At 38.0% G+C, this 25,275-nt stretch overlaps 1 protein-coding gene across 1 annotated transcript in view; it reads left to right on the forward strand.

The window, feature by feature from the left end:
• The window catches only part of ACOT12 (acyl-CoA thioesterase 12), a 31,788-nt gene that overhangs the window by 1,883 nt on the left and 4,630 nt on the right, over positions 1–25,275 (forward strand). Inside the window, exons 2-12 of the mRNA XM_075740366.1 lie at positions 1,071–1,140; positions 5,201–5,261; positions 6,300–6,401; positions 8,596–8,728; positions 10,641–10,791; positions 14,176–14,295; positions 15,692–15,842; positions 17,556–17,611; positions 17,980–18,040; positions 20,061–20,144; positions 25,033–25,166. Of these exons, the coding sequence (XP_075596481.1) occupies positions 1,071–1,140; positions 5,201–5,261; positions 6,300–6,401; positions 8,596–8,728; positions 10,641–10,791; positions 14,176–14,295; positions 15,692–15,842; positions 17,556–17,611; positions 17,980–18,040; positions 20,061–20,144; positions 25,033–25,166 (1,123 nt within the window). The remainder of the gene's footprint in view (positions 1–1,070; positions 1,141–5,200; positions 5,262–6,299; positions 6,402–8,595; positions 8,729–10,640; positions 10,792–14,175; positions 14,296–15,691; positions 15,843–17,555; positions 17,612–17,979; positions 18,041–20,060; positions 20,145–25,032; positions 25,167–25,275) is intronic.

A 25,275-nucleotide genomic window follows, 5' to 3' on the forward strand; every position in this document is an offset into this window, starting at 1 on the left:
TTTCCCCTCATATTTTCAAAATCAACTCCTCAGCTACTGATAAAACTCATGCACCATCCTCTAATTCATCCAAGCTTTTTCTTCTGATGCTCACTAAAAATATTGGGCTGCTTGGGAGCAAGAACTCCTGCCTGTTGTGCAATGTTATTTTCTAGGTTTCCTGATAGTCTTCTCTTTTGCTTCTGTCGCTCAGAAAACTTTTTGGAGCAGGAGTTCCCTGTGTTTATACAACTCCTAATGTGGTGGAGGTTTAGCCTCTGACTTGGAACTATGGTGCTATGGTCAAATAAATAATCACAATAACTCGCTGTAAAAAGATAACTATTGGGCTATTAAATATTAACAGTAAAGATGTTTACCTTTTCCAAATTAACTTTCATAATTAATACAAATAGGGTGCATTATTTTTCATAACCAAATGCATCCTACGGAGATGAAGAACACGGTTCAAATTTTGGTAAAAATATTTTACAATAAGTAAACACTTGGTTTTGATTTTTTAAAATCTTGTTTGTTTTTATTTAATTCCTGTGGTTTTAGTACAGCACCGAGAGCACATACTTACCAGCTTTCTACTGCTGTAACTATCCTAATAAGCTGGTAGATCTTTCTCCTGTGTCTGAGAATCTTCAGCTGACATAAAACTTCTATGCTGGTTTAATATAGCTGATATTCTCCACATCCTGTCTTGAGGGAGATTGCTGAGATTTCTGTAGGCTTGTTAATGCTTTGTGACTCTTTTTGTCCTGGAACATGTTTGTTAGCTCTCCCTTATTAGAATGTTCTTTTTTAGAGAAAGACCTTAAGTAGAATCAAACTGAGTAGGATCAGTATCTTCATCGAGTCTCATCTCCTGATAGTACCCTTATTTCATGTTAAATATTAATTTTAATCTTATTTAGCACCCCACCCCCCTGCCCCGGGATCCACTGCAGATTTGCCTTAGGGTGATCAAAAGAAGAACTGAGATCTACTGTGTTTCATCTCTGTCTCTCATGCACAAGTATATAGGTGACTAGTTTGCTGCAAATGCAATGTGGTAATTGTGTCTTCATATGTCTCTTTTGAAGCTGAGAAACATGCTGGTATGTCTTGTGTGACAGCGTCCATGGACGACATACAGTTTGAAGAGGCTGCCAGGTATAAAACAAGCTAACAACAATCAAATGTTTTCATTCTAGAGCTTCTTATTTGGCAGAGATAAACTGAGGCATTATAAAATCTGAGATAGCAGGCCAATGAACTTCCGAGAGTCTCAGGGTTAAGTCTCAAAATTGCTCTTTTCTATCTGTGATAGCCTGACCCACCTTGAAAACAGATCAATTTTACAGGTCAAAAATAAACTGTAATTACTTTCACTTGGCAACCTACATGCCAGGTGAGAACTGATGGCCCGGTGATCTTTGACTCTAGTTAAAATGAATCCTGCTGGCCATTACATATCTCTTAAATAAGGAATACATACCTATAACACTTATCGAATGAATTTTTTTATTGTTGCAAGTGCTTTCAGTTTATTTCTTACCATCTCTATCTTTCAACTCTTTTGAAAAATGTGTTCATGTAACAAAACGAATGTTTTGTATTTGTGATCACCAAATACTGAGTGAGTCTACAAGATAACTCAAGACTTAATTTTTGTTCTAACCCTTTTTCTTGATTTTCCAAGGGATAAAAGACACTGTGAGAGGAAATAGCACATTTATTCCTAAACTATATCTTTACAGAAACTTAAAGCCATTATTTTGTAGTTTTTGTGTGTGTTTTACACCTTGCAATCTGGAAATTAATGAGTGCTTAGATGGGATGGACCTGGTTACACAGACCAATGCACATGCAGTTGTTTTGAGTGTGAACCAAGCAACATTGACTATCAGATGTCAATTTAAAACTGTTTGCAGTACACCAGTGTGAACTAAGCATCTGCTCACGCTTCTGAACAGCAGATTTTTAGAGTAGTGGCCATTAGGATGAGAACTATAACCAGTAACAAAGAAGTGAATGTGGTCATACTGAATCTAGAACTTAAGAGAATTTCTTGATCTGTTCTACAAAATTAGTTTTAAAGTGTTTGTCCTGCCTGTAATTGTTCTGTTTTTAATTTTGTCCTTAGGAAAAAATCCTCTCTGTGAAAACTGTAATCAAAGAGTCCTACAAATGAAGTCAGGGTAATGTTTTTCTTTCAGGCATAGTATTTCAGACTTCAGTAGCTTCAGAGCAATTTTCTCTCTTGTTTCTGAGACCAGAACAGAGCTTCTAAAAATATAATGAAAATACTTTTCCTTCCAAATATGTTTCTAGTTCTCCTTCCACTTGTGGTGCCAATGTTTATTTTTTAACAAGAATTTAGGGTGCAAGCCTAGTAACTGTGAAGTGGTTTCAGTAATTATTTTTCTGCCTCAGGTCATCCCTAACATCCTGCCTGTAGCTTACTGTGAAATTTCCTAAATTTTGCCAAATCATGTTGGTTATACATACATCTTGCATAAATAAGAGAAATCTTGTAACTCACTCTAGTAACTTAAAAAGGTGTTTTGTAAGTTACCTACTGTGAGGTTTCATTTACCTAACTTAGGTTAACAAATATTCTGTAAGGATTACTTCTTCTGTGCATATCTCTTTTCAGCTGACATGGAAATAGAGATTGCCACAAATCTATCTATTGCAAAACTGATGATAACAAATAAATCCCTCTTCCTTGTCTTTTAATATGCAGCAGTTCAGTGATAGTAAGAACATCTGATTTTAAATTACATTTATTTAAATTTTGTTAGTGCTCTATATGTGAGTCATGTTCCATTTGTTCTGATATATTTTAAAAGTTTTCTGCCAGGTACAAGTGAAAGTGTGGTGTTCTGTCACCTCTGCCCTTATGTATCTATTTAAATGCCCCAGCCAATCATCTCCCTTGTCTTAAATAAAGCAGTTTGGACAAAGTCAGAATGCACGATATACTGTAAACCATTTCATTCTGAAACAGTTCCTGAAAGTATATGGAAAGGCATTTCCCTATCATACTGTCTGACTGTCTCAGTTCTGATGTCTTTATTTTCTGATAAGGCCATGGACCCCAGAGGACTGTGCTTTTCTACAATGAAACGTGAGTTCAGCTACATAGACTTCTTGGAGCACCAGGGGAGCTGTCACTCAGGGAATGTAATGTCTCTGAAGTCCAAACCCGCCTTATTGCATGCAGGACTGGTGTCTCAGGCTGAGTGAGATCACATCCAGCTTTGTTCTGTTGTTCCCACCCTGCAGTTTCCTCAAAGGTGGACAGACCCAGGCTTACCTCTCTCAACCTCTCTTATGCAATGTTCTTGCACGGAGGAAGAGAGGTCACCAGGGAGGTGTCACTGACAAAGGTGAAATAAACAATCTTTGTACAGAAGAGTAGCGGCCTGCCAGTAAGCCTGAGGTAGAGACCTGTGCAGTTCCTGCTGGGACCTCATGGACAATCCAGCGTCATGATGCTCTTGACAGGGATCGTGACGTTCTCTGCAAGCATCTGCAGAGAGACTGAACTCTCCCTCTTTTAAGGAAAGCCTCACAGTCACTATCAGCATGTGTCATGTTCAATCACAGAATTTACCTAATTAATGTATTCTGTCTTTTTTCACGTTGTATTTGTTATTACCTCTACTGCTGTGTTACTGTAATCCTCTGGGGAGTTTAGTGACAGAGTCTTCAGAAGTATTTTAGGGTACTTCACTGAGTTCTGTCTCTAAGCTTTCTAAAGCCTTTTATATTGTGTTATGGTTCTGAACACACTCTCCTTTTTGTAAATGAGCTAGTGGTTCCCTTAGCTGTGCAGTTTAGAACTCTTAGGTTAGTGATTGTGCTTTTTCTTTGCAGTGAATAATGGAAAAACTCCTTCTGAATATGCTTTCCAAAAGGTACTGAGGGCTGTGTGTCTGTAGATGATCTTAATTCTTTCCTCTAACCATTTCCCCCGCTCCCATCTACTCAAAGGCTTCCACTTGTGTTCCTGAGTGTGAACAAGAAAGAGAAAGTTTCTGTGCAGTTGGTTGTTCCTGTCTGGTACTGTTAAGGAGCAGGTTTCCTCTTCCCCGTTCTAGTGTTTGGTAACAATTCATTTGATGTTCTGGCATTGAGAGAAGCAATTTAAGAAAAGCCTTACCTTTAAACATCAAAACCCTATTCATTAAATTAAGAAGAAATTATGAAGAATTTTTTTTTTTAATAAACTGCAATCATAACTGTGCCAAATCCTTAGCTGTAAATGTCTGTTTCTTAGGTACTCAAGTCGCCTGAGTTATATTTTGCAGTTTCAGATGTAGCTAGCTGCACTTTGCCTGCTCTGGGACTTACCTTTAGCAGTTTTAAGTCAGTCAGTGGCCCGATGCCCAGTTATTTTGGCTATGGTTCTTACTTACCATGCACATCAGGTCTTTTTACTGTTCTGCTCAATAAGATAACTTTAGGAGAAACTGCTTGCTTTCCATCCTTTCAGCATTGCCTTGTGTTAGGATATTAAGGGTTTGAAAACAAGGGTTACTCTTGTTATCAACACAGAACAGGTACTTAAGAAATTCAGAATGAAAGTGAAAGTATTTTCTCATTCAAATTTGATTCTTTGTAGGCAAAAAGATATAATTCTATGTAGGTAAATGGGAAAGAATAGCTGTTCAGAGGTATGCTGTTAGAACAGAATGGACATGCTGCAGCCCTGTTCTTGGCCAAAATTTGGAAAGTGAATTCTTTCCCCATCCTTCAAAGACGTAAAAGAGCACATTTGGTCCTCACATGCATGTATCTGTGTGCTAGAGAATGCACATGGAGTATATCTCGTGTGGTTTTGCAGGTAGATATACTCAATGAATTGGTGTAACTCACAGCAAGATGTGCCTTTGAGCAAAAGCAGGCCGAAATTTCTTGGGGGACCTGGGGCCTGGACCACACCTGACATCATACAGACATCAGCAAGGAGAGGGAATGTTAGTATTAAGCTTATGCAGTTTTCTGAGTGACTAAAATCGTTATTGAGCATGAATGAATGAATGAAGTCTGACTGACAAATAATGGTGCTAAACCTTTTTCAGTGCATTTTCAGTACAGTGTGGAAGACACAGACTGATTAATGAGATTTTCTTCACTACTATTAGGAATACTTAGAGAGGCAGGTTCAAACCCTTATTAAGCTGCATGATTACATACAATAAGATGTTATTCTTCGTAACAGGGTTGGACAAATTATTACCATCAAGGCAAAGGTGAACAGAGCATTCAAAACCAGCATGGAGGTAAGAGATCATCACTCATTCCTAATGATATTTATGAGCAGAGGAATGCAACATAGATCCAGTCTTAGTTGTTTCAGAAGGTGCTTTGTACAGATATTTAAACAATAACACTACCTAATGAAACTCTGGTTTCATAATGACTATTATAATTGCATGTTTCCTGTAACATGATCCATGTCAAAATAGAAACTGGACCCTGAAAACTTAAAATCTTTGGTAGATGTAATGGACAGGATGGGATAGGTGGTGTTGGTCCAGTCCAAAACTATTGGACCTCTAAGCAGTCTTTCGGTCAGAGCTAGGATCCACTTGAATAGGTGGAATTCTAAGTATTTTTGAAATCTCTGATACAAAAATATTTATCTCAGGTGTATACACGTTCTTACTCTTAATATTGCAACAAGTATGCAATGCATTGCCCAATCACTTACTTGAAATCAGAATTGAAAATTAAGAGTATTTTTCTCTGCATTGTGCCCGAGTGCAATTCTCATTAATATTAATGGCAGTAATGCATCTCACAGAGAATGTATTCCAAAAGGTTCTAAAAATTAGAAGAAAATCAGAAACTTTGATGCGTGTCAGGCCTGTCTCACAGGATCAAATACAGTGTTTCACCTTCAAGTGTTTCATTGTGTTTTATATGTTTATATACATTTTTTTTGCTCATAGAGATCTTCAAAAGATTCAGATGGGGACTCCAAATTGCATGCAAGTAAATGGAAAGAGATATCCATAAGCTAAACCTAAATATCTGTCCTATTTTTTATTTTACCCTACAAATGATGCTAAACAAACATACACAGTTGTTGCACTAAAGAGCTTCTCAGAGCTCAGCAAATATTGTGATGTTCTTATGTGTTCAGAGATGTATCGGTGATAGCAAAGCAGGTTTTTTACCATTTTTATTTTAGATTTAAGAGATTGGACATGATTAATTCAATAAAAAAGGCACTATTTTGTCTCAAGTCAATTGATAATGATGTAATCATTTTTTTTTTTTTTTTTTTTTTTTTTTTTTTGTCTCCTTCCGTGTAGGTTGGCATTAAGGTTACAGTGCAGGATGTTTTGACTAATGTTGAAAAAATTGTGAGTGTGGCATATGCAACATATGTAGCCAAAGCAGTTGGTGGTGGAAAGGTATTCTTTATGTCTTTCTTCTATTGCTTCAAGTTGCCGGGACTGAGTTTCTATGAAATAAGCCAGCTTTTCTCGTTATGAAACACAGGAAAATTTTCATACCTGTTTATTCTGATCAATAATAGAAGAACAGCATGAAGCCCAGACTATATGGAGGTATTTTTTTCCACATCTCTACTCTGAAGTTGTTAAAGTGGAAACAACAAAAAAAAAAATTCTCTTGCACATTTGGTAGTAATAGAACTGGTGTCTTTGTAATGGCTGCAATATTGACAGAGGCTCTGGAAGAGAGATCCCTGTGCATGGTCTCTCTCCTTTTCAGAAGATTATCTATATACAGCTTGAAACCTGCAAGGGTGCTGGGGCTGGGGTTTCTTTATCCTTTGCTCCCCCATTTTGAGGAGATTGTTCAGACATCACTATTCAGGTAGAAGACATTATTTTTAAGCTAGCTTCCAATCTATATTAATTCTTTGCCATTTATGTTAATCAGTTTTCCTGCCAATGTTGTTTCTTCTTCCCACTGTTTGGCTCCCCAGAGGTATTTAGAAATCAGTCATGGCACTTTTGGCTTTCACATTTCTGTGCCATACAGGCACAGTTCTTTTAAAGTTTTCATATGAGAAAGGCCAAATATTCCTCAGATCCTCTTATTAAACTCCCTTTGTATGTAGTAGTCTATTTTCTTGAACATGAGTGACTAGAATCATGTATCTGACTTTCCTGTCTTGTTCAATGCGTTACCACAGTGTATCTGCTTTTTTAACATCCACTGCAGATTGGCAGAGAGCAGTCTTCCCATAAGCAATTAGTGTATCCAATCATTTCTGCTTTCTCTTCTGCAATTATATCCTACAATTTACAGAAGAAAGAGATTGTAACACTTTACCAAAACTAAAGCCCAGCTTGTCTCTAAAAGGGTAATGGCTGAGCTGGTTAACCTAAAAGCACTAAAATAGTATAAAGTAAGGATTGTTTATTATTGGTTTGATATCATATCCGTGGCATCCACCCATTTACCTTTTGCCCAGATTTCCAAGGACATTAAATCAGGATTAAATTGGTGATGATTAACTAAGATTAGGCTTAAGACAGGAATGCCCCAGACGGAGTTTGAGACTTCAGTTCAAATTCCATCACAAATTAAAATCTTTGAGAAATTAAAGAACATTTCTTCAAATCCACTTTTCCGAACAACCGTTGCTAAAATTCTGCAGAGAGCAACAGTATGCACTCACCATCTTAATCTTTTAACTGGGCCATCTGGAAAAAGCTGGGAAGCTCTTGAGGATGGCCAGAAAGGAGGCAAGGAAACTGGAGTTTGAGTGAAGACTCACAGACTGAGAAATATTAGCACCACCACTGCAGGATACAAAATATTGAATTTGTTTGTGTTGCAGTGCTTGTGCATTATTTTAAGGTTTCTGAGGCTAGACCTTGTAGATAAATCACACAAAGTGATTGTTCAGTGGCACCTCTGCAGTATTTATCTGAATGTAATAATTTTATTAAGCCATTACAGATGTGGATTCAGTTTGTCATTGGGCTGACATACATGCAATTTCCACTTAAGGGAGAAGTTCTGATCCTGGCAAGAGAAGGGTGTGTCCCTGGGCACAAGTAGCATTTGGGGCATAAACGTATAGAATCTGAAGCTGCACCAAGTGCTGGGTGTTCATGCATTTCTCCTTCACCTCAGAAAACCAGTGCTACTTTGAAAATAGACCCTCAGATAGATGGAATAGGCTGTGTGAGTATGGAGTGAATTTGGAAAGAGGGAGTGGACTATTTGTGTGGTGAGTGGGAGTGGGCTCTGGGGTACACTTTCCCATAGACTACACCACTGATCAGTGTGACTGGATTATTTTTCTGATACAAAAATTCAATACTCAAACCTTCATATTAAGATTTTTTTTTTCTTTTTCCCTTTTTTTAAATGAGAACTGTCTTAAACTGTGTGTGCTCTCATGCATGTTCGCAGTTAAAAGCACTTTGTCATGTTTTAACATTATTCTGAAAGGATAATGCAGAATCTCTTGAACTTTAACTTTGCATTTGGTGGTTTTGTCATCTTGAACAGTTGATAGCCAAAGATTGTAGAAAATGCTGATGCTGTTTTAAGTTCAAAGTGCACTTTGTTATGATTATGGCATTCTGAAGTTTTTTTTTTTTTCCTTTTTCTTTTTCTTCATAGATTGAATTAGAACCTGTAAAGCTTCTGTCTACAGAAGACCACCTGGAGCACACCCTGGCTATTGAGAGAAGAAGAATCCGACTGGGCTATGAACAGGTCTTTCAGAACCTAATGCAGGAGAGTAATAAGGAAGGTGATTACTGTGGTCAACATAGAAGATGGAACAAATGACTTACGGGCAGCTGGAAGGGAGGAAAAAAGCAGACAAAACATCTGAGTAGAGCTCCTTGATGTTGTGGTATCATGTAGAAAAGCGTGTGCCAGATTTGTAAGGGTGTGTAAGACAGTTATTCTAATAGAGTGGTATTTCTTTGTTTTTCAGAAATTCCAGATTTAAAAATGCAGGATTGAAGGCCAAGCATGCATTAAATAGATGTGAAACGCAGATCTTCATATAGGTTATATGTGTAAGGTTTAATATTTCACACAGAACTTTGCAATATGGTAATACAGTCCTATGACGCTAGTTGTAATGTAGATGGAAGGATAAAATTCACTCAGGCTTATGGCTGTGTCTTTGCAAGACAGCACTAAGAACTATGTTTATGCTGTGAGATCATTCCCAACAAGCAGGAGAAAGGAAGGACCTCATGGAGGTCAAAGCAGGTAAAAAACATTTTAAACCCCTCATGACCAAATTAGAAAAATTGAGCCAAGGAACAAGTTGATCTTTTTTTCTGATAGTAATCTCTGTTCTTAAGGACAGTTGTGCTCAAAAGTTTCTGTGTTCCTCTGAAAAATAAATTATTCACAACAATTAAGAAATATGCTGGTATTTGGAAAATCTGAGCCTTAACTCCATGTATAAACAACAGTCATTATGCAGTTTTACTGAGAAAAGATGAAACCTGTTGTAAATATGAATTCCAGTCTTAACAATTTAGTAAGACTGTGTAGAAGTGAAGAGACTTATTTGCTACAAGGAAACAAGTTATTTGTCTTCATGGTAACTGTCTTGTAGGAGAGAGCTTAATACAAGGAAAGAAGTTGATAATTTTAGTTTCCATTGCCTTGCCTGGAAACTTCTTGAAGGATATTATCATTGTTAGCACTAATTCACCTCCTTAAGAAGACAAAAAAAGCAAAATAGGGGAAAGAGAGAAGAAAATATTGTATGTAAAGGCTGCCAGGTAGCAAAATAGGTATACATCATATCCAGAAAGTGAAGTTTGTCTTCTGAGTGGATCTTGTGCAACAACTTAAGCAGGTCCAAAGTGCAAGTTAGTCAAATGTATCCACACACTTATATAATCACAAAATTAGTTAATTACAGCAAAAATCAGAAGTACAATTGAGGTCAAGTAGCTTCTAGTGCAGATATGCACTTTTGAATTGACTGACATCATCTCATGCCTAAATCTGTTCTTGCAAAATATAACTGAAAAAAACAAAGATCAGAGTGAGGATGTACAGCTAAACATTTGAAAGTGGAATTGGAGATGGTCAGATAATGGGTGGTGGTTACTGATTCAGGTCCATATTTCTCTCTTTCCTGTGTTCTATATTGTCTCTGGTAATCACAAGATTTGTAACAGGTTATGAAATAATCATGTCATACTCTAACCTTAATTAGACACATTTGCACAGGTGCCCATCATACACAGTGGTCAAAGTCTACAAAAGGCATTTGAATAAGTGATAAACTGCTCTGACAACATCTGTTAGAGGTCATGCATAGCAACCATGAATAATCACAAGCACACGCTGAGGCAGTTGGCTGCCTGCATTCACAGCTAGCCAACTTTCACAATAACTGCTTCTGACACAGCTTCTTTGAAGGATATAGTGAGGGCTGGGAAGGATCACTGTGTTGTGATAGACTGTGGGGTGCACCATCCCCCACCTCTTATGCCTCTTGGAAGAACAGAGCAAATCTTCAGCATCTTGCTTCCCTTGCAAAGAACAGAGGTCTTCTGTGTCTTTTTTTTTCTTCTTTTCATTGTGTCTGAAGCAAATTACACGCTTCAGTAACTGGGGTATTTTCTTCTTGGCTGTCAGAGTTGCTAGCTGAAATAATCCATTAATACATTGTGGCCACATTTCAGATACTTTTGAAGAGGAAGATGCAGTTTCAACTGACCTTACTCATGTACAGAGTATCGAGCTTGTCCAGCCTCCTCATGCCAACCATCATGGAAACACCTTTGGTGGCCAGATCATGGCTTGGATGGAAACAGTGGCAAGTATTTCAGCAAGGTACTTTTTTACATCATAGTCTTTACATATGGTTCTAAATGATTTTAATATTAAAAGTTTCACAGGGATTTATTTTATGAAAAATACAGATCCAAACTTCTGTGACTTTTCTTCCTCCTTAGATTGCAGGAGGCCTTTGAACTATTTATGTGGTACAGCTTCCACAGCATGACACACCACTGTGGGAGTCAAATATTATTCTTCTTCTGTTACATATGCAGGCCCTAGGGCAAAAGAGGCTATGTTATCCTCCTGAGAATCTCTGCAGAAAGTCAGCATTGTGAAAAGGAATAGAAACTTGGCCTCCTTGTGGTTGGTGCAGTGTTTTAAACTAGAGCTAGTTGTTAAGTCAGGATAAAACCGGTACTGACCCTGTATCAACTGATATCCAAAAATGAACAGCCTTTGAAATGTTAGATCATTATGCCAGAGGAAAGAATAAATGTCAGAGAAGAAGAATCAGGAGAAATAGGTTCTGGTTTGTTGGTGTTTACACAGAATGGATGCATAACCTTCAGCAAGTCACTTTGCCTTTCAGTCTCTCTGAGTACCACATACTACAGGTTGTAATAGTGTTAGCAATTTAAAGGGCTCTGACATCTTCAGGTAATAAGTGCGAAGCATTTGTGTGACACTGCCTAGTATTGCTTATCAGTATGACCTAGACATAAAATAATTTAATTTCTCTTCCCCTGAAATCAAACCATTGTTATTTTCCCTTCTTGTTCTTGGACGCTGTACAAAGCTGCTTTGGAAGCAACACTTGAGTTTCAGTTTGAATTCTGCTTGCATACCAAATAACCTAATTCACTGCAGGGATGTTAGATATGTTTTCGCTTTTTAACTTTAATAATTAAATGACTTCTCCATTCATTATTCATATAGTTTTGATTTGTAGCCAGTAGTTGTACTGATAACAACCGATTCTCTGTAGTGGTTGGATAAACAACTTGCTGTAGTGACATTAGAATGCACTGACCTTACCCCAGTGTGTAATTTCATTGGCTTCAAAGGATTTTTGCCATAATATGACCCAAAGTATTTTACCTGTTTTCATTTGATAAATTTTACCTAGTAAGAATTTCATTTACGTTTAAAAAGAGAAGGAAAACATCAGCAAACCAAGTAGTGAAAAAAATTTCTTTGAAATAATGAATGTCAAACATGATTCATCATGCTGAAAGTTTGAGGAATAGTAGCTGGTGACAGAGGCTTGTTGAAAACAGAGATTTTTGTAGTTTATGCTTGAGAAATAGCTAGTGTCACTACAAACCTTCTCTGAGGCCACTCACAATTAGACTTGATCTTCAAAGGTTCCAGTTTAGAATTACTATGGCCACAAACTCTGATGGAGGAATGGAAGAGGAGGGCTAACCCTTGAAAAATAAATTTCTAAGGGTATTTTAAATGTTACTCATCCTCCTTCTCCCCTTCCACCTCCCTCCACTATTTTGGCTGGACAATTAACGGAAACCTTGCAGATAGCAATAATGACATTTAAATATTGCTAATATTATTTTGAACTGGATCTGTACATTCTTATTTCTTACATTTGCAGTAAAAGCATTCAGGGCACAGTTTTCCAGGAAAAAATGAATATTTAGGCCAAATTTCTGTTTTGTTCCTCTCCTATTTTCAATAATATTATGTTTACATCTTTATAGTGAACATTAGAAATAAGATCACCATTAAGCATTTTAAATCAGAAAAGCAAATTATTCTTAAGGAAATTACAAAGTCATTTGAATATATTAGTCTATTAAAAAGATGAGCCAGTCAATTAATTAGCTACAGATAATTGTGTGCATTTAGCAATACTGGTACCTTAGTTTGCACAGTGCAGTTGAGTTAAAAGCTAAGAACACTACAAAATTGTATTTTCAAGTTTAAAAACTGCACAATGAAAAATCTATTCTCCAATGTGCATATGGGATTCTTACTGAGGAGTTCTGCACACATGCATGAGGATAGAGTGTGTTTTTTTAAAGTCTGAAAATACATTGTATTATTGTATATTGTTCCCTATTCATGTGATGCACAGAGATCCCTGTCAAGAGTGGGGCTTTGCGTTTAGAAGTGCTGAAGAAAACTGATTTTTGCTCACTCCGGACAGCTTGCAAGCTAGTTCCCAATTCCACCAACCCTTAAGCTGTATCTGTACTGAACACTTTTTTTCTGGAACATCTGTGAAGATCAGAAAAATGGTGGGTTGTTGGAATTCCCTAGTGTAGATAACACAGTATTGCAAAACTTTTCCTTTAGCCATGTAGCTGGGTTTGATCAGACATGCATCTGGTTGTCCACTGTACTTGTGTGAAGAGCAGCTTTGTTAGAACGCTCATGGAAGGCGTACTCACCTGGCACAGACAATCTTCTGTACTAGGCCACCAAAGTTTTACAAGTGGCTACAGCTTATTTCATGAGCAGTTCAAAGAGATCCAGTGGGACAACCTGGCTGAACTGGGTCAGACTATATGCAATTGAACACAGTACAGGGTCAGGTCTGCAAGAAGACAGACAGGTGAGTGGATGTGCTACGCAATTGGAAGGGCAGAGGTAACAGAATTACTGAGATTTTTGTGTTTGTAATACACTATAGTGCCCTCAGCTTTTGAAATTTAGCCAACAGTTATGTGTTTCTGAATTGATGAGTGATCAGTTTAACATCTTTCTATCCTGTTGTATGTGCAAAGATAAGTTTCCTAGCTTAGCACCAGTAGCGAACTGCACATAATTTAGTAAACCAGACCAAATTTAAAAAAAAACCCAACCACAAACAACTGTGCATTCGGCAGTTATATGAGTTGGTTTTTATTCTTATTTCATGTAACACTAACAGAAAACCTCTGACAAACAAGCAGAAAAGTACCAATATTAAAAAGGATAGATTGACATTGCTTAGCTTGAATACTGTTTCTGGTGCTCAACCTTTCTGCTTAGGTTTCTTTTAATTGTTTAAAGGCTTTATGATCTGGCATTTTTTATGTACTGAGTAGTGTCCTACTCCCCATGCAGTCATATAGAAATTAATGAAACTCTGTGAAGTAAGTGGTTACTCTGTAGGTAAGGGATTCATGGTCTAGTTCCAAAAGAAGGTAGTATCAAGCAGTGAGATTTAATTAGTTGGTGTTTGTAAAGTGTGTTGAAAATGAAACAGCATGACACAAGTGGTATTATTATGTTTGAAGCTTGAATTATGTGCTCTTGGATCTGAACATGTTAACTGTATTTCAGTAGGTTTTGGAATAAATTAGTGTAATACAGTGATCATCCAGGTGGTGCAAACCTGGTTGCTCTTATCACTACCCAGTTCAAACATAACAAAGGAGGTTCTTTATCACAACCATACGTTTTGCTCTCTGCCTCTCTTGCTTTCTTTTTCAGCCGCCTTTGTCGTTCATATCCCGTCTTGAAATCAGTCAATATGTTTAAATTCTGGGGACCGTCCGTCGTGGGTGACCGCCTTGTCTTCAATGCAATTGTGAATAATATATTTCAGAATAGGTAAAGCTCCTCATCTGCTTGTCTTCCTTGACTTCTCCAGCACCAGTCTAACTGCATGTTTCAAGTTTCAGCTATCAGTAGGATTTGTGTTATTGAATTATTTTTCAGCTGGAACTTTGAGGGATATATGTATATATCTGTCTATATGTGCTTTTTTTTTTACTTTTCTCAGTTCAAGTTTTAAAAAAATTTTTCTCTGACTTTCACTTTCAATTAAAAGATCATTTGTAACCAAATCCCAATCCTGCAAACTCAGACCATAAATACCACTCTGAAATTCAGGGCTTTTCAAAGGATGAGTTGGTCCCACAGCTTTGAATTTTCAGAAGGCTTCAGCTTGCTGCTAGGATCTTCCTATCTTGGCATCTTTTGACAGATCTGGGTTCTATTTATAGCCATTTACTGGCAAAATCCATGTTTTGTTTTGTTTATTTCTTCCCAGTGTTGGTTTGGGTATACACAGGGATGAGGGTTTGCCAGTTGCAGTTTGGAATAAATGGCTACAGCTCATGCTGAAATTTTATCTTTAATTGAGTATATGGTCACTGTATGCATGAATGATATGGTACACTATGATTTTGGTACACTGAACGCCTGCTTCCTGGCATTTAGTGGTGCAGCTGTTGACCAGTTTTGCATAGATCCTGCCTGCTAATGGTTACTCTCTTTCTCTCTCCTATGCATGCACTATGTCCTCTGCAGTTTTAGGGCTATTGTTGTGTTTGCCACACAGAGAATGACTCTCCTCTGACCTTTGGCAAAGGGATAGCACCTCTCTGCTAGGCTGTTTCCCCATGTACAGGAATGGCGCTTTGGGACAACAGACCCTCTTGTTATGCCAGTGGTGTGACACAACTTATGTGGAGCCCTGTTGCAGCAGAAGGACATGTTCAGAAGTTGCAAGAGGTGTAACGAGACAAGCCACAAGAAGGCAGAAGCTAAAGTAATTCCTCCTTCAGCTTCTGTGCACAGGACAAATGTTACCCTGTCATTGCGGTTCTGTGGCTGTTTTCTTCGTAGGTATATTTTATTTGGTCCCCGCAGAATGCTAGCAGGGCATGAATTACCTTCATACTATGCTTCTGCTGAATGTCAAATCAATATGATCCTGTTCATTTTGCTGTCTGTTCTCGCAGTATGCTTACTGGTGTTCATATTTTGCTACTTGGCTCAATTTTTGCTCTTTTTATTAATGCTATTTATCTAGTGCCACCTTTTATTTTATTTCTGAAATGTGTCAGTCCAGACTGGGTAATTTATTTTGCATGCTACAGAAGGTATTTGAATTGGGCTCCCTGCACACAGGAAAGTGTATAGCAGCCCTTTTTAGTATGTCTCAGGGCTGCTTCTGCATCATTTGTAGTAGTTCAATAATTAATTTAAACTTTTATTTCAGTGTGGAGGTTGGTGTCCGTGTTGAGGCTTATAACTGTGAAGAATGGATCAAGGACCAAGCACGGCATATTAACAGCGCATTTCTCATTTTTAACACTGTGAATGACAAAGGAGAGCTGCTCACCTTCCCCAGAATCAAACCTACTACAAAGGTCAGCTCTCATCCTCAGGAGTAGGATGAATGCGTACATGAGATTACGTGGTCTAACCCAGCACAGTGCGTGTCACACAGCCAGTCAGTATAACGTTGCTGGGAGAGCAAGGACTAAACAGGGCTGTACACTGAAATGCATCTTCTTGCAGAAGAGAAAACCTCTAAATGAAATGTTTGCCTTTGGGTGAGAGATTTGTCATTGTTAACTTCAATCATCCAAAACTGAGAGGTGTAGTGGAGGGTAGTCATCATTAGAATTTTTGTAGTTACAGAAAGGGAAGAAGAATCCGCTTTTTTGCAGATTTTTGCACCTGTTTATATCTGTCTTGTGTAATCTTCACTGACTAGAAGCTGCCCAGGCAGCAAAAAACTGACTGAAACTCTTCAGTGTTCAGAGAATAAAATTATTTTTATAAGCCCTGAATGAACATGAGAAATAGAGTTAAAAAAGAAGTCTGTAGGCATCAAATCCCATCACGTGGATGGGCTCTATGGTTCCTTTGACACGGAGATCTCAGCATGTGTTTCCGTGAAAGTGGTTCATGAAGCAGAGCAGTTTGAATATTATTGTTGAATTTTTTGCTGTGATGTCACTTGTCATTAACTTTACTGCTCCAATTATGAGATTTTTACAGAGCCAGCATAGACAGAAATTAAATGATTATTTAACCTCAGTGAATTTACATTTTTTTAGGATGGCAACTGGACAAATAAATCAAGGTGTCTTATGCACTAGGTCAGGCGGTAAGGTTCACTGCTGCCCATTACACACTGTTCCAAGAGGAAAAATTGACTCTTCCTCTTAAAAAACCCTAAGTGTCGAGATAGAAACATGTACACTCATTCCTTCAGAGTTAAGCAAACAAATCTGGGAAAATTAGTATGTGCCCATGGTAGTTTAAACTTTCAGTGGTCATTTGATTGAAAGTGACGGCTGTTATGGCAGTGGTCTACAAAACAGGCAAGAGATGTCTCCAAAAAATATTACGTAGTCCTTGGTTTAGAGAAGGCTGAGGTACACTAATCTGGAAGTTCTTAATCCAGAAGCTACATGTCGGCTCTTAAGAGAAAAAGTTTTCCCAAAGTGGCATATCCTTCCAAATAACAAGTACTATTGATCTTTAATGCAGTTTGGTGTGGTGTATGCTTTTGGGCCACTTCTGTGCTTAAAAAAAAAAAAAAAAAAAAAAAAATCCACCTTAGCAGAGTAATAAAAAGGGAAAGAAAAGACCTGCCACCTTGAAGGGCAGGTCACATCTGTCTGCACAGTGCCTGCTCTGTGTCCTGGGTTCATGTACACTAAAATAGGAATTCTTCCACGCTTCCTTTGTGCTTTGAACATCAGGTGATGATGAATTGGATTAGTAGTTTATTTGGTGGGTGGCACATTTAGAAAGAATAGAATGTGTGTGGTGCACCAGCCAGCTGCCGCTGGTGTAGGACCAAAAGGTGCTAGGAGTATGCTACTGTGATACAACTTTTTTTTATTGGGTTGTTTTTGCAAACTTAAAGGAATATTGTCAAGTCAAAAGTAAACCACTGACTCAGATTAATCTGGGGAAAGTGCAATGTACAGAGTACGATTATTTATTTATTTTTTAATGTATCTCTGGCATTTGTCCATCTGTAAGAGATAATTTTTAGTTGTCTTTTTTTAGAGTGTGTGCTAAAATAATTAGATGAATTACTGTCTGGTTTACTTTTTATAAAGGATGGTATGAGACGATACCATGGAGCTATTGCCCGAAGGAGAATTCGACTAGCCAGGTATAGTTGGGTTACAAGGAGAACTCGATTTTGAAAACTTTATTTTGTAATGTATTGTCTAAGAAAGTGTTCATTTGTTAAGTAGTCAAAGTCATCTCAAACATAACTGTTATGCTGCTTAGCCTTCCAAATAATGGTTAGAGGCTACTCATCTCAAAAATATTTTGCTCTATAGGTTATTTTGTATCCCTGCCTTTCTTGGGAAGAAAAATGAGTTATTGCAAACCTGTCTTGCAACTGAAAATTGGTAGAATACCTGTAAAATATTTAGAAGACACTTAAGCCTATAGAAATGATTGTTTCTAGTGTATATAGAAGAAAGTGTAAAGAACCAATTCATGCTATTTTTCTTTGGAACTCTGTTTTAGAAAATGCATGCTGTCTGCTAAAGAAGACAAACCTTCTGATCTCTGGGACAGAAGCAACCAGGTAATCTATAGATCGTGTCCTATTGTCTACCTGCATAAAACGGTGTATTTTTATACTTTTTGGGTGTGTAAACCAGTTGTACAAGCCATATCAGTTTCCAAAATGGACCTTCTGTACTAAAGTGTTATGATAGTAATGGAAGAATGGATAAATGTGTAATAAGATGATTCTTTTTTTGTTTCTGTAAAGAGAGTGGATGCCTCACTATTGATTTAAGAGTAATTTTCATACAAAATATAAAAAATGTCTATAAGACTCTTTTAACAATTTGTCCCTTAAGCAGCTGAGCTGTAAGGTCTCCTGCAGGTTTATATCCCAGTGTCCCTAGCTTTTCAAAAGCTGAATTCTTCTGTAGAGGAACTAGTTAGCTTGGGGTTTTTTTTCCTTTATCTAGTCACTGACTTTCTCAAAAATTGTTGGAGGGAGACCATGTCCTGGTTTCGGCAGGGACAGAGTTAATTTTCTTCCTAGCAGCTGGTTAGTGCTGTGGTTTGGATTTAGGATGAGAAGAATGTTGATAACACACTGATGTTTGTAGTTGTTGCCAAGTGGTCAAAGACTTTTCAGCTTCTCATCCTGCTCTGCCAATGAGGAGGCGGGAGCACCCAAGAAGCTGGGAGGGGACACAGCCAAGGCAGCTGCCCCAAACTGCCCAAAGGGATATTCCATATCATACGATGTCACGTTCCATATATAACTGGGGGGTGGGTGGGGGAGGGAGATGGGGCAGGTCAGGGCCTTGCAGAGCATTGACTTTGGGTGGTGAGAAATTGTGCTGTTCATCATTTGTTTTGTTTATTATTATTATTATCATCATTTTTTTTTTTTTTTGTCCTATTAAATTGTCATTATTCAACCCACGAGTGGTATTATCCTTCTCCATTTTCAATTCTTTCCCCCGTTCTACTGGGAGTGGGGAGTGGGCAAATGACTGTGTGGTTGTTTTATCTGCCAGCTGGGTTAAACCACAACAGACCATTTAGTAAATACTAAAAGTGGGGGGGGAGACATGGCAACAGCAACAAATAGATGAACAGTGAAGAAGTGTAAACTTTGTTTCTGTGGGAAATAGGTGAAAACATATGTTCATTCCTAGATATGCTGCATCAAGTGGTACGTGTTTCTGGCTGGGAGATGCTAGGCCATAGAATGTGCCTGTGCCATGAAAAGAATAGTGATGAACCTGAATTTATGTGGATTTGTACACACCCTACATGTTATTTCAGTGTCAGGTGTTTTTGTTAAATTTTCATTGCATTTAAGATCTCGGTGGCTCCCAGAAATTTTACCAGGTCTTTTTCCATGAAAAAAATAAATAATTTAGAATTATAATGCAGGAGGTGATTTGCTGTTATCAATGGCATCTCCACTGTTTCAAGCAGCATTTCTTTTCTGCAAAACAATAAATATAAATATGCACACAATGATAAAAATAGCTTACTTATATTTATTCAATATTAAAATAAAACCTATCATTAAGACTCTAAAGCTGAATTTTCTTTGTACAGTGCTTAAATGAGAATTCCATCCACTGTAGTGAAGCATAAATAATGAATATAGTTGCACTTTCTCTGCTCTGAGCCTGCTGTGTAAAGCAATTGCCAAGATAGACCACAGCTTGATAGCAATGAAGAGGTTAATTTTCTAGTAGATATTAATTCCTTTGGAGGAAGATGGGCAAAACCATTAATTTAGTGGTCTGAGAGGTTATCTGTATTATCTCTCTGGTGGTCACAGTTCTTCTGCACTGCTTTATAGTTGGAGAAGCTGAAAGTAGTATTTTGTTGTTGTTTAATTAGGGTGGTTTTGCCAACAGCCATGTAAACACATAATCTAGCTGCTGAGGGTATTTAATTCAGAAACTACTGGACTGTGTTTTGTGGAAGGAAAACACTTACGGGAAAATACTCTTTTGTTTGCGATTGAGGGGTAATGATAGAAAAAGAGCATCTAATTTCTGGAATGTTTAGTGAAATGTACCTTTATCCCTTCATATTCAAAAATGGATCTTATGTTTCAGGCATATGTGAGTTACAGCAATGTAGCTGCACTGACACACCTGGCAGCAAAACCAGGATGGGAAATAACCAGTACACTGGATGATGTAAGTGCATAATTGTGGAATAGCTACATAGCCACTTTGTTTATGTTTCAGCATAAGAGGTGGGCAGAGAAAAGCAATGTCTTACATTTGTAAATAAATACATTGGCTTGGCAGTGTTTGGATTTACTGTGGCTAGGGTTGAAAACCAAAACACCCAGAGTTTCCCTGAAATGTTGCAAAGCAACATTTGCAAAAAATTTGCAAAAAAAGCAAACATTTGCAAAAAAAAAAAACATTTGCAAAGCAACATCTGATTGTCCAGAGTGCTGTGCAGCCTGGAAGTGACATGGAGTTCTTCTACAATGCTCTGAATGGCTGGTGAACATAGGACTTGGGATCCCTTGGCAGTCTTGCCAGCAACTGATCAGTTGTGCTTGTTGAGCAACACGCAGGAGAGTGTATGAACACAAACAAACAAGTATCGCATTTGTCTGAGGTGTTTTCTTTGCTACAGCTGAGGTTCTTTTGTGGTTTTGATGAACTGTTTGATTCTAGCAAAACACCAAACTTGGACATCTTTGTTTAGGCAGTGCTGTTGACAACCTGTGAGGCGTCTCATGTCACTGTGTTAAGCAAAGTGGGTGCAGCAATCTGTAATACACTGCCTTTACCAGCTGTGCAGCATGGCAGGTGTTTCTATTGACCAGGCCTTGTCTTGTGATAGTTCCAAGTGGACGCTGCAAGTCAGCAGGTGGCAGCAATTTATATACCATATTTTTCAGTCTCTGTCTTCTCAGAAGACCGCTTGGCTCTTTTTCTATGCACATTTTTCCTTTCAGATATCTTTCTTTCTGACCTTTAATGTTAAAAAATTACAAAAGCCTGAAAGCAAAGCACCTCTCTGTTCATCAATCAGTGTTATAAGCTCAAAATCAGTAATGAATCTTGTATAAGTCAGTTTTAAGATAGGAAGATGTTGTTAAGAAAACCAGTAGCAAGATCATTTAGCTGGGAAAACTCAGTTTTAACCTAGTCATTGTGCATATTTTCCAAACTATCGAGATATCTGTTAAGATTTGGTTTCTGAAATATGGTTAGTAACTGGCAGATTACTTTAAGATCATGTAGGTTCAGAGATGTTTTGGAACAAGAAAAAACGATTACAACCTTTTAGTCTGACCTCCTGCATGTCACAGGCTGTGAAACCGCACTTACTGATTATTGCATCAAGTCTGTAAGCTACTTGAGTAAGAGCATATATAAATGATAAGGAACTCCAGTGATGGCAAATCTGCCAGTTCCATGCATAGGTTGTTCCAGTGGTTAATAACTTTCAGTAATCAGTGTCATGCCAATTAAATGATAGACAGCACCCATGCTGGGAAAAGCAAGCTTGACAAATCAGACTAAAACATGGAGCATTATTTTCAGGCCTCTGCTAAGAATGTATTATTATCCATGTGAAACTTCCTTTCTGCATTTACCGGGACTACCACAATCCCTGTTTCTTTCTTAACCCTAAATGCTTGAAACCCGTACTAGAACCAGCACTAAATGTTGTGAAGAAAGTACTTCATACAAAAAACCAAAACCCGTGCACATTCTGGGTGACCTTTTAAGCAGCATGGTATTACTGCTTTCTCTCAGCAAGCAACCAGGTACCTTCCAGTATTACTGGAGTCTGAAACTTTCCCCCCTTTTTGGATATCTTAAAATAATCTTGTTAGTAAGATCTGCCTCTAAGCCACTTAGGCCTTATTTGGTGAAAAATCTTGAGTAGCTTTTTCTAGCTGTTCTTTCATCTAAATGAAGTAGGTATCTTAAATCCAGCAAAATCTCAGGCAAGATGTAGGATGCAAATCACACTGATGCTGTCAATGGATGGAGAGTAGCCATCCATTCCCATTGTTCTGGACATTTCTGCATAATCTGGCATTGTCAGTCATTAGATATTCCTTAAAGAAGTGGCAGGCATCCCGAGTAGCTACCTTTTTTATTTCTGGAAGGATGTATGCAGTGAACAGTGATAGCAAACCATACTTACAATTGTAGGCTGCTTCAATTTATTCCATAAGTAAGTCTTTCTTATTTAGCATCCACTTGCAGGCACAAGGATAGACTGCTGACAAAGTGTGGATGTTGGCAGTAGGCAGAGGGTACACTTGTCCCCATATGTGACTGTATGCTTACCTCTAAATTAACCCACGAGGTGGATTAGATTTGCTCTTCAGTAAAGAGAGAAACCTGTCATGGACTTTCCCTGTACAGCTCCTCCAGTCAAATTTAGATATGTGCTCAAATCCCTATACACTGGTGTAGATGCAGCTCCAAGGAAAGCTTTCTGCCACCTCCAGTTAATGAAACTTACCATCTTGGCAACTTTTAGTTTGGTTCACGTGTCACTGTTTCACACCCGCTTTTGTCACTTTTGCAAATGTGAGCACAAAGGAGTATCCCTTAGGATATGTAGCTCAGAACATTACATCATCTTTCCTTAAGCACTGCAGACCACCAAACACACATAATACTGGTCTTCTGTTCTCTGCACTCGTGGGACAGATCTTGATCCTTTATTTAGGGTATATAGCAGCATAGGCACAGAACAACTGCTTAGCCTTATCTGATAGACACACAGAGGAGCATCTCCACTCAAACAGATCTCTTCAGTGCCCACGAAATGGTTTCTTGGGAAGACAATGAAAGAGCAAATAGTAGGAATTGAGTAGAAGGATCAGTGCTCTGCCTGAAGGCAGTCATACGATGGGAAAGGAGCCTGTGAAAGACATTAGACTGAACTGTATTTTGGGATAAAATACTCTAGTATGTAGGTTTTGCAAAGCAGCATGTGCTTCTCTATATCCAGAGGATTTGTTCCCTTATCCCTGGAACTAGAATGACCCTAAATTGACTGACAGTTTTTGAAGGTGGAAGGTGGCACTGTGAGCTCTTTAACATAGAGCCACAAGACTTGTAGGCCTATAGTAATAATCTAGCCTTACCACTGTTCACTTGGCAGAGAGATGTTTTAACAGCTGCACCTCCTACTTCATATTGTGATTTTCATGTCTAGAAGACTCCTTAAGACAAATTATGTCTTTTCTACACCATAGAGGAATATTGATCCAGGCATCCTGTAGCTGGTTTCTAAAGCTCTTAGGCCTTTTGTTTTATGCCAAACTTTACTTCAGCAAGATGCTTGCTGGATTATGTTGGGGTTTTTTTTCCTATTCTAAAACACGGAAATATGAAAACATACAAAATCTGTGTTGTTGCACAAATGCTCTGTAAACCAAAAGGTTGTTAATTTTTGATGTAGCAAAAAAGAGTAGCAGAGATGATGAAGCTCATGAATTTTGTGTCATTCAGAAATGAAAATCTGTTAACAAACTTTCTAGGATTTGAGAAGCAAATTAGCACATCAGATTAAAATTTGGGAAGAAAGTCCACTAATTCTAAGCACTCTCTTCCACTCATCTTCTTCCATTATACAGGGTTTATGGAACATGTCAAGTCCTTCTTTTGCAAGTATTGTGTGTACATTGTTATGTGCAGGTTATTCCTTTTGAATTCTCTGTGTTAGGGTTCAGGCCTACGACTAGAAATAGACACAGAATAATCAAGATATTGCAAGTATGGGACAAGAGAGGCAAAACTATGTTTTGAAATAATTTTTCAGTATATTGTTAACTCCAGGTGCTCTGCTTCGCAGTAAAAAATAAGGGAGGGAAAAAAACTGATATTTTGGAAAGGAAAATATTGAGTATTTTAGGGGAAGGGGGCATAGGCGAATGTGTGACTGATTTGCACAGAGAAAGGGAGCTGAAGTATTTGAACTCTTCTAATTAAAGACAAGCTACTGGACTGCATAGGTTGGAGAGGTGGATTAAGGAGGTAATCCATATATCATCCAAAATCATCCATCTTAGCGCTCAGAAAGTGCTTCTGTAAAAATTTGGTCCCCTTTGCATGTCTCTGAACTCCCCAAAGCTGCAGTGTGCAGGACTGCTTGATATGTTCCAAAATGCTGGTGGCAGGGAGGGCAGTTGCTTAGTCTGTCTTATTTTGCTGAAGTCTGTGTTGCCTCAGGCGTACTGGAGGATGCTCGTTTCATCTAGCATTGCCTCACTCTAGCTTATTCCTGCTCACTAGAGCTACATCCAACGGATTCTACTCCTAAGTGTTGAATTCATGGAAAGTTTTAAGTAACCATCACATCAGTAAGGAGTTTCTTCCAGTCCTTCCTAAAAATTGTGGGCTATCTTCCCTTGCTCTCCCATATTTAAGCCATATTTCTGTAACTCAGCCTGGCTCAAGGGCCAGGATAAGAAACAGTAGAATCCTGGACCATTGCCTGCCCAGATTTAAAAAGTCCAATCTCCTGTAAATTTACAAAAACAATTGCATGAGGTCCTCAGGTTGCCCCGTTCGCTTTTTGAGTTAGTGAACTGAAGCCTCTATGAGGAGACTTTCTGTAGCAAGGTTAAGAAAAGGTTTTTACCTTCATTCCTAAGTGTATTTGCTGTTGTTTATGAAAGTAGTGACACCTACATGGTTCTAACAGAAGAAAAATACATTGAAATAACTAATTTTTTTCCAAAGCACTTGCAGTGTTAAAGGTATTTAGAGACTATATGTACGTAGTGTGAGAAAGAGGTCATACTGGCCTCTGGCTCATTCATTTCCACTTGCAAGCTAATTTAGCTACCCCTAACCAGATGTAATTAAAACTGTGTGATGTCACTATGCTATCAGTGTATTTGATTTTACATTGTGCTGTATTTTAATGTAAAACTAATCTTGAATACTCATCTGCCTTTCATCTGTCAGATACAGTTTCATAGGTACTCCTGAGAAAATCTGCTTAAGGTCCAAATGTGTAACATTTATAAGTGTTAAAATATTTACAGTAATCATTCTTTGTTTTTAATATTTTGTTCACTTTTTTCAGATAAAAATATGGACTCATGAGGAGGGTGATGTGTTGTCACTCAAAGTTGAAATGCAAGTGAACATAGCATCACATCTAGCCTTCTCCCTTTTGTCTGACTTCACATTCCGCCAACAATGGGACAAACATTTCTTGTAAGAACTTACCTTTCTTTAAGAAGCCACTGACAACTAACCTTTTCTGATACAAATATTTTTTGAGATGTTGACACTTTGCTGCCTAATTAAGAAGAAATTGCTGTAT

This window comes from Balearica regulorum, chromosome Z (assembly GCF_011004875.1).
Source record: "Balearica regulorum gibbericeps isolate bBalReg1 chromosome Z, bBalReg1.pri, whole genome shotgun sequence".
Classification (NCBI taxonomy): domain Eukaryota; kingdom Metazoa; phylum Chordata; class Aves; order Gruiformes; family Gruidae; genus Balearica; species Balearica regulorum.